Source organism: Carlito syrichta, unplaced genomic scaffold (assembly GCF_000164805.1).
Source record: "Carlito syrichta isolate Samal-C Ts95f unplaced genomic scaffold, Tarsius_syrichta-2.0.1 Scaffold287502, whole genome shotgun sequence".
Taxonomy (NCBI): domain Eukaryota; kingdom Metazoa; phylum Chordata; class Mammalia; order Primates; family Tarsiidae; genus Carlito; species Carlito syrichta.
This window is the reverse complement of record NW_007231598.1, coordinates 288,484-298,381: the sequence shown is the minus strand read 5'-3', so window position 1 is coordinate 298,381 and position 9,898 is coordinate 288,484. Positions and strand designations below refer to the sequence as shown.

Sequence of the window (9,898 nt, the reverse complement as noted above, 5' to 3'; positions counted from 1 at the left end):
AGCATATGCATTTCCGCACACCCCTACCTAAACTGATGATTAACTTTGTAATCTTCTGCTGCCTTTTTCGCAATTCAGACTCACCGGAGCACTTTCCGCCTGGCTTCTGCTTTCACGTGGAACTGAGCTGATTCCCCACAGAGACATGCAGGCACGTAGTTTCTCAGAAGCCCCTGGTCTGGTGGCTGGAAGAGGCTAGTCTGTGGCACTGTCCATGTTGCACAAGGTCAACTAACCACAAGGGGTCAACTAAAAACCACACATATGTGTGTCGCATGTTTGTAGGTTTTCCCACATTAAAAAGAAAACTTCATTACAGAAAAATTTTTTTAGCTGTAAGTATAAAAATGACATATAATCCTACAGATCCAAGATAACTACTGTGAACATTTGGACACCATTTATTTTTTTTTCTTTTCGTTCTTTTGTACACAGTTCTTCAAGAGCGCCTTGGCTCAATTTTCCTAGGTTCTCATGTATTCTTCCTAGGTGCTCATTCTGCTTTTCCATTGAGCTTTTTCTCTCCATAACTTTTTTTGTAAATTTTCAAGCGTCCTAATGAGTTCTTTTTCTTGTTTTCGTGATGCATGATTCCTGATGAGGATATTTACTCTGCTTTGTAAAAGCATCAGCTTCTGTCACGGCTGTTGCTTCTCCTTCTTTCTTCCTCCTTCATTGGTTTTCTTTCTTTCACAGCGTCCTCCTTAAATGTAAGGTGACTCTTGGATGTCTACTCATCTTAGTGCCTGAAGTCCCTGTTGGCCTGCCTGGCCGTGCTGTTTCTATTTCTGCTGGTTACCCTGGGGTTGTGAAGAAGCAGAGGTTCTGCTGATTGTCATCAGGATTCAGGGCTTGCCCTCATGGCTGGCTCAAGTGTCTACACTGTTGCTCCAGCCCTGAGGCCAATGCTCCTCTTGCTGCCTTCTGCCCGCTTGCAGGGAATGATGAGGCCAACTTGCCCAGCTCCTCCAAATTCAATTCCCCTCCCAGGTAACCTCCTAGACATGCCTTAGGATCCCTCTCCTCCTTATACACATGACTGCTAACTTGGTGCATGCTAGTCCATGCCTCTTTTTACAGAGCCTCTCTTGAATACACTTTGGGCTGAGGTCTCTGTCCATCTGGTCCTTTCTGTTTTCTGTCTTTTAGTACCGCTTTCCCTTTCTGGACCATTGATGACACTCTTTCTTACCAATGCTGGTATGGATTTTTTAAAATCCTTCTGTTATTTCTAGGGATTTTTGGTGGAATAGAGCCCTCAAATAGCACTTAATTGAAACAGTTTTTTTGTTTCTATTATATAAAGCATCAGCACCTGTGTAGTTGGTTGTTAACAGCAGAGTCCTGAGTCAAGTATATGTGGATTTGAATCCCAGCTGTGCTTACTGTGTGACTTTAAGCAAGTTTCTTGATCTCTCTGAGCCTCTATTTATTGAATGGGATAATTGTTATTGTGAGGCTTCAGTGAGCACTCAGTCAAAGCACCTAGCACAGAGTAAGCACTCAGTGCTTAATCTTTAGTTATTTTTGTCATTGTTTTTGTTCCTATGTTTCCTGTTAAGCTAGGCCCAGTTACTGGTGGTGTGCAGAGAGCCCCTTTTCCATCCATCTCTTTTGGACAAAGAGTTTTGCCTCCCAGCCCTTCTCCCAGGTTCACCTAGAACCAGCAGCCTGACACCTTCCTATTGTCCCTACAGCCCAGCTCCAGCGGCTAGAAGGACTGAGGACCATCGGTGTCACCACCAATGGCATCAACCTAGCCCGACTGCTGCCTCAGCTTCAGAGAGCTGGTCTAAGTGCCATCAACATCAGCCTGGACACCCTGGTGCCAGCCAAATTTGAGTTCATCGTCCGCAGGAAAGGTGATCAGCCGATTTCCCTCCCAGGGCCCAGTAGCTGGGGAGGGTGGGCTGGTGCTAGGTGAGGTGCCTGGTTACTTCCTCTTGGTGTCTCGGCTATAAATAAGCTTATGCATTTGTTCTTGACTCCTCACCCTTGCCTAATGTCTGTCGAGGACTTTTTGGAATCAGATGCTAATGAGCTAGGGGTAACCTACCTCCCCTCCCTCCCAGTGTGCTCAGGACTATGGGACTTTCTAGAATGAAGAACTTTCTGTTTTCAAACCAAGACAGTCCCTGGCAGACTGGACCAAGTTGGTCATTCTATAATTAGCTCTGAAGAAATATGGGACAGCTCGGGATTGAAGGAGCCACCCTGAGGTGTCATGTCTGTGTGTGCATTGCAGTGGGTGACCCTCAGCAGTCCCCTATGGTTGTCCCTGTGCCTGCCCACATATAAGCTTCTGCTCTTCACTTCTGGCTGCAAGCACATCTACACCTTCCTCCTGCTTGGCTTCTTTGGGGAGGGCCGAGGTGGACAGGTTGAGCCGGTCTCGAGCTCCAAGTCTCATTAGCCCAGTGCCTGGCTTCTCTTGGGTCATAGGCCTCATGCTGGGGTGAAGGTTCTTCAGGGTTGAATACCCTTTGATTTGGGGGAGGGGGTGGTATATTACTGAAGACTCTGGAAGATCAGTGGGATGGCAGAGAGCCCCAGCTCTCCTTCCCCTTCTCTGGAAACAGTTTCAAGATCAGTCCACCATCCTTTCCTCCCTTTCCCTGGCATGTGACTCCCTGTTGTACCTTCCAGGAGCAGAGGAAGCACTCGCAGAGTCTCCCTCCTCTACAAAGGGTGGCTCCAAGTGCTATGGTGCAGGGGGTGATGAGGTGGAACAGAAGACACATAAGACATTGCCTCTGCTTTATAGGCTACTAAGGGCCAAAAGATGTAATTTCACAAGACCTTTGCTTGTCTCGTGGTTAATGAAAGTGCCACAAGGAGGCAGAGAGAACTTCTGGCAAGAGGGAACTGAGAGGGCTTCAAGGAGGAGTTATATATGCTGACCTTGAGGAACAGGAAGAATTTGGATCAAGTGAGTGTCCTCTGAGGAGGGAATGGGAGCAGAGAACCCACAAGGGCTTTGAGGTAGGGAAGTGGAAGGTGTACTTGTGTGCTGTACCCCCACATACACCTAACTCCCTTCTGCTAGTCTCTCCTTTGCTGGCCTGTAGATTGGAGATGGTGTATCCTGACGTCAGATCTTCCCTCTCATTCATACTCTTGTATCTACCACCTGCCTTTAGACAGGGAGTGCTTTATGAAGAAGAACACTTCTAATTCTAGATTATCCCAGCAGCATTTGTTCTAAGAGCTACATCCCTCCCTCTGCCCTCCCCACTGGGCAACCTGAAAATGCTGCAGTAAGCCCTGGAGGCCACCACCAGACATCCTCCCTCAGAGTGAGGTCCCAGTTATGACTCATGGGTCACCACCCAGGTTGTGTAAGCTGGGGACATGGGAGAGGGCCAGCACACAGTAGGTGCTCAAGTGATTGGATATGCAAGAGTGAGTAGGGCAGTGAGGAGAAGCCAGCCTGGGATCACATGACTATGGCTCATGATTGAGACAATAACACACGTAATAATTCCTGACCAGCCCTGGAATGGCACCTATACATATCAGGTGCTTGGAAGTATATGCTTAGTGAATAATGGATGGACCACTGAGGAAAAAACACTGACAAGGAAGTGTAAAACTACATTCTAGAAGATGGAGTGTGAGACTTTGAGCAGGGCATTGCCTCTCTCTGGGCCTCAGTTTCCCCATCTAGACTGGGAGAGGGTTCAACTAGATCAAGGGTCAACATACTATGGTCCATGGGCCAGATCTGGCACTCTGCTTAATTTTGTAAAGCCTTTGAGCCAAGGTTAGATTCCACAGGTAACATTCACAATTAATGAATGAATGATAGGGAACATTAACCAGAAACTTCAATTAAGTAAAACACTGTCTCCACAAAAAGAATTCCATTCTTCCATCCCATGTGCAGACCTGTATTAAACAAAATTATACTCCATTATTATTACCATATTTTGAATTCAGTCAGAAACCACTTTGTGAAATATACTTACATAGTATCCTCAGACTTCACCTCTTAGCTTGCAAAGCTTTAAAATATTCACTTTGTCCCATTAGAGAAAACATATGCCAACCTCCAGACTAGGTGGCCTCTGAGGCTCCCTATAGCTCCAGTGCTTGCCTGTGGGGTTTGGGGCAGGGGAAAGGGAGGAAGTTCCTGGATTCTTATCTCTTCTTCCATCACCACAGGCTTCCACAAAGTCATGGAGGGCATCCACAAGGCCATCGAGCTGGGCTACAACCCTGTTAAGGTGAGGATGTGCCCCTGCTGCTGACTTCTGACTTGTTCCTCCATGCTGGCTTAGCCCTCCTTTCCCAGCTCCCAGACCACACGACAACCCCCAGCCCCAGCCAGTGCAGTTGAAGTGTACCTCCCCACTGCTTCTTTTCCAGCTGCATCCAGCCCTGTTCACCCCCATAAGAAAAGTGAGAAAATCAGCAACCCCATGGAATCCCCCAACTTATGGAGAACTGAGTGGGGAGAGGCAAGGAATGATTCCCCAGTAGAAGGCATTGGCGGGTGCCAGACCCCCAAAGGACAGCCCCACACAATAATACAGGGGAGGCGGCCCTCATGGTCCCATTGTCTCCCTACCAGGTCAACTGTGTGGTGATGCGAGGCCTGAACGAGGACGAACTCCTGGACTTTGTGGCCTTTACTGAGGGACTCCCTCTAGACGTGCGCTTCATAGAGTACATGCCCTTTGATGGTCAGTGACACAGGGTGTGGCAGGGGAGGGAAAAGAGGCTGGACCTGTGGGATGGGCAAGGTCTGGCTCACCTTCTGGGTACTATTAGCCCCAGGGATGATGGGAGGGGCCTGGTAAGAGCTGGATCTGGGGTTATGGTGGGGCATTGGTGACTTCTCAGAGCCAGTGTGGGTGTGACTTGATCTACCTGTTTTAGATAGGGCCTAAAATCCATCTAGGAGGTTGGAGAACTGATTCCTAGGCTGTAGTGGGTGGTAGACTTGAAGACCCCAGAGCCCCTTCAACTCTGTGATTTAATAGCTCCTCCTGCCTCCCCCCAATCCAAACACAGGCAACAAGTGGAACTTCAAGAAGATGGTCAGCTACAAGGAGATGCTGGAAACTGTCCGGCAGCAGTGGCCAGAGCTGGAGAAGCTGCCAGAGGAGAAATCCAGCACAGCCAAGGTTAGGGAGCAGGAGGGTGGGCCTGGAAGCAAATCGTACCTCTATCCTAGGATGGAGAACTAGAAGGGAGCTGCATTCAGGTCAGAATGCAGTGGTGTGGGATGGCATAATTTAAGCAGGAAGCATCCCAGTGCCATCATAACTATCTCCTGTTTCATGAATGAATAAGTGGACTCAGCTAGGGCAGGGCAGGGGTATAAGTCACTTATCAGAGGACACGCTCTTCCACATGGCCTTCTCTGGATGTGCTGCCCATAGGATCCCTGTATCCTTGGCAGGTTTCTTCTAAGGCAGGCAAGGCACAGACAGAGAATTCATAGGCCATCCATCATACTAGAGTCTGCGGTCATCCAGGGGCCTTGGTGAACCTTCCCCAGAGCTCCTCTGGGAGAGGCTGAGGTGTGGGGGTTCTGATGTCAGGGCGCAAAAACCTGGGCTCAGGAATCCATCCCCATCTCCTCCACTGCCCTTTTCTTCCCACTCCCCAGGCCTTTAAAGTCCCTGGCTTCCGAGGTCAGATCAGCTTCATCACGTCAATGTCTGAGCACTTTTGTGGGACCTGCAACCGGCTGCGAATCACAGCTGATGGGAACCTCAAGGTGAATGTCCCTCCTCCATGAGGATCCCTTGCCACCTCTGTGTACCCATATCTCCCCACTCCCACATTCTCTAATTGGAGAGAAAGCTCAGAAGGCACATGGGGTGGTTGGTGCTATAGTGTTGGGTGTGAGGGGTGGACTGTGGGAGCAGCAGGTGAGTGTAAATTCATAGCCCCTTTGGAAATGTCATCCTGATTCATTCATTCCCCCCTTCCTCCATCCCATCCACCCTCTCTTCCATCCATCCTTCCATCCCAAAAGTAGCTTCTGGTTTATTAGAAGCCGCTTTCCAATACTTGGTGCTACCAGCGGATTAGGGGGAGCTGAAGGATCAAAGTGTACTTTGCTGGGCCTCCACCATGGTTGGTCCCCCTTCCACCAGCCCAGGGGCTCAGCTCAGAAACCAGAAATGTCACATCTATATTTGAGCACATACCCAGTGAACATGTCGTGTGTGTTCAGCCCTGTAGGGCTCTTAGGGCTGTACAAACTCTCCAGGAAGATCAAAGAAGGGTTACATGGCAGCATGTGAGTCCTTGTCAGATGTACAAATGGACAGGCACTGAGGGTGGTGGCCCTTCAGGAAGAGCACATGGACCTTGGTGAGCCTTGAAGAACAGATGGGGTAGGAGAAGTGAGGAGAGAAGGATGCATATTTGGGGTTTGTACTGGTGTGACTAGGGCAGATTAAAATCAGCTATGGAGAGACCACATTGTAGAGGCCTTTGGTTCAGAATGTGTTCTGTTGACAGTAGGATGCTGTAAGTCTCTGAACCCAGGGAGACATGATCCCCCATCCATGTTTTAGGAAAAACAACCCACAGGTTGAATGTGAAGATATGAGCACCAATTAGATGATCATTCAGTGATACTGCAGATAAGTAAGAGTGTGAAGTAAAGAGGTAGGAATACTCAAAGAACTTAGTAATGCTTGTGGAAGGAGGAGGGGAAGGTGTGAAGGTAGCTGGTAGGCCTTGTTATCTCCTTAGGATTTGGGAAGGGGCATGACAGGGGTTTGGGTTTACATGCCTCTAGCTTGACATTCAAAAGGAACCATCCAGGGGATTTTTCTGGGCTTGAGATATAGAGTTGACTTGGACTGTAGGTTGTATCTGGATCAGGCAGGGTTCCAGCAGGACATGCAAGTGGAAATCTGAAGAGAATGTAATGAAGAAGCCATTTATAATGTACAGGGTTAAGAGAACTAGTAAGGGATGTTGAGGCATTTGGGACAAGCAGCCTTAAACAGGTCTTCCCACCTAGGCAAGAAGGGCAAGGGGAGGCCGTGATGTCACTGGAGCCAGGGAGGGCTGGCGCCTTGGAGGGGAGGCCACCTGGTTATCAGTTAAGCAGTACGGGGCAACAGCTGCTGCCAGAGACATCAAAGCAGGGAGGAAGGAGGGGAGAAATACCTCCACCTTTCTTCTTCTCATCATCTGATATCCTAGACTGCAGCCAGCTAAAGGGAGTCCATAGCGGGTGGCTCCTCATGAGAGAAGGGTAGAGAGCAGAACCTGGGGCCTGGTTGGGGGACTGAGGAATGAGGTAACCAGCACAGTGAAGCAGTTATACCTTCTATCTCAGATTTCACTGGAGCCTCATCTTTTTAACAGTCTCTGCCCTCCAGGGCTCTCCAACAGTCTCCTGTCCCTGCACAGGGCCTTATATAAAGCCAGCACAGAGTAGGGTGCTACACTCTAAGGTTCTGTGGAAGGGTGGTAGATTTCTCAAGTTCTGAGGCTCCCTCATCTGTCCTTGAGCCCTCCTAGCCTTTCACAGAACTCTGAAGCTCTGAGTGACATTTGAATGACCTCAAGATATCATCTCCACCAAGCCTTGGCTGCTGAGCTACCAGGCGGGGATGACAGGCTCAAATAGGTGCAGGGACAGGCAGGAAATGTCCACAAGTGATGGGACCAAGAGGGGCATGAGGTGAAATGAGACGTGTGTTGTGTGCCATGTCAGGAGATCAGTGCTTCCGGAAACACATATTTCAACTGATTGGGGATCATTCTTATGGCAGTAAAGAGGCCAATCAATAGAATGTCTCAGGAGAAGGTACAGATATGGATTTTTTTTTTTTTTTTTTTTGAGTCAAAATCTCATTCTGTCACCCAGGCTGGAATGCAGTGGCACAACCTCTGCCACCACAGTCTCAACCTCCTGGGCTCAGGCAACACTTCTGCCTTGGCCTTCTGAGTAGCTGGAACTATAATTGCATGCCACCATATCTGGCTAATTTTTTTATTTATTGTAGAAATGAGATCTTGCCAAGTTGCCTGGGCTGGCCTTGAATTTCTGGGCTCAGGCACTCACCTCTGCCTCCCGAAGTGCTGGGATTTCAGGCGTGAGCCACATTACCCACCCAGATGTGGATATTTATGTACTATCTCTGTTGGCATCTACTTAATTTTTAAAAGTACACTGAAGGAAATGTGACTAACTCAGATGTAGACCTTGGGAAGTCTGATTTTTCATCTTGCTCTTCTAGCCTCTCTGACCTCCCTATGGCACCTCTGCTCTCAATACTGGGGGTCCCGCTGTGGAAGGCCTGAGTACTAGTGCTCTGCCCAGGGGGACTCCAGGGATGGAGGTTTGCTGCTTAGAGGTCGGGAGGCCACAGTTCAGGGATGAGGGAGGCATGTGGTCTTCCCCCCTTGTAGGTCTGCCTCTTTGGGAACTCTGAGGTATCTCTACGGGATCACCTGCGGGCAGGGGCCTCTGAACAGGAGCTGCTGAGAATCATTGGGGCTGCTGTGGACAGGAAGAAGCGGCAGCATGCAGGTAAGGGCAGGGTAGGTACAGCCAGGCTGGATGGGGAGTGGGCCATTGTCTGTGGAAGGGAAGCCCAGGGCTGTGGGAAGAGAGGACCAAGGAACACTTAGGAGGAAACTGGCAGGACTCAGTGTCATCCCCACCACCACTCACTCCTATTGGACCTCTGGACTTGGGGTGCAGTAATGCTTCTTCTATGGGAAAACTACCATAGCAGAGGCTGCATAGGAGAGGGGATCTCAAATTCTCTTGGGCTGTTTTGTTGGGTAGGGAGAAGGCTGTCATTGCTTCTCTCTCATCCCACTCATTACCTTCTGTTGGGGAGGGCAGGGTCCTGGACCACAGACTGTTCTCTGGGTTCTGTCATGAGTGACCTTGCAGTGTACCTTTGGGGACCTTTTGTCAGGAAACGTAGAGCTGAGTGCACGTGCATGGTGGCTGTCGGCCACCTTCATTTCGATGAACTCTCCTCTCCCCATCCTTTCTCTCCTTCCCTCCCTGCTTTCCTTTCCTTCCCTATCTTTCCCTTACCCCAGGCATGTTCAGTATTTCCCAGATGAAGAACCGGCCCATGATCCTCATCGGTGGGTGACCCATCAGTACGTAACCATTCCCTCTTGTCATTTGGAGATCCCGTGGGGTGGGGCCCCTGGCATAGGTACCCCCAGCTCCTGCATTTCATCCTGATGTTCTCATCCTTATTTTTCTTCTGCTCATCCTTCATCTTTTCTTGCCCCCTCCAGCCTTTACTGTAGCTTCTCTTCCTTGATCATGCTTCCCCTCATTGTACATATCTCCGAAATGATTATTCTTTCTTGCCAGAAATCAGGGCGGGGTCCTCCAGATTTAATGATCATTTAAGTTAGTGGTTCCCTGAGAGTTGAGCTCCCTGTTGAAATGGAGATCTTTTCCTCAGCTCTAGAGTCTCCCAGCTTGGATACAATGACAGGCAACTCTTGCCTCTGCAGTATAGACCTATCCATGTGTGTGTCTAGCCCCATTCATAGATCTGTTTGCCTCTGTGCTGGGCAGAACTTGAGGCAGCGAGCTAATGATGTAATTCACCTTTTCAGAGAGGAGGTGACCAGAATCTCAGCTTCTCAATTCCTTAACTCTTAGAAATGTCTGAGCCGGGCTCGGTGGCTCAGCTTGTAATCCCGCGCCTTTGGGAGGCTGAGGTGAGTGGATTGCCTGAGCCCGCGGGTTCGAGACCCGCCTGGGCAGCGAGACCTCATCTCTACAATAAATCAAAAAATCAGTCGGGCATGGTAGCGCATGCCTGTAATTCTGGCTACTCGGAAGGCTGAGGCGGAAGGATCGCCGGAGCCCAGCAGGTCAAGGCTGCGGTGGCCGGGAGCGGCCACTGCAGTCCAATCTGGGCAACCGAGTGAGACT

The 9,898-nt window shown here is 49.5% G+C and overlaps 1 protein-coding gene across 2 annotated transcripts in view; it reads left to right on the top strand.

Annotated features, from left to right (window-relative positions):
• Positions 1-1,702: 1,702 nt before the first annotated feature.
• Positions 1,703-9,898, top strand: part of MOCS1 (molybdenum cofactor synthesis 1) — an 11,771-nt gene continuing 3,575 nt past the window's right edge. Inside the window, exons 1-7 of one of the 2 annotated variants that reach the window (XM_008052779.2) lie at positions 1,703-1,862; positions 4,165-4,226; positions 4,574-4,685; positions 5,017-5,129; positions 5,618-5,728; positions 8,392-8,512; positions 9,040-9,087. In XM_008052779.2, coding sequence (XP_008050970.2) covers positions 4,179-4,226; positions 4,574-4,685; positions 5,017-5,129; positions 5,618-5,728; positions 8,392-8,512; positions 9,040-9,087 — 553 coding nt within the window. In that variant the 5' untranslated portion in view covers positions 1,703-1,862; positions 4,165-4,178. The remainder of the gene's footprint in view (positions 1,863-4,164; positions 4,227-4,573; positions 4,686-5,016; positions 5,130-5,617; positions 5,729-8,391; positions 8,513-9,039; positions 9,088-9,898) is intronic. The other variant, XM_021709846.1, reaches the window with a different exon arrangement.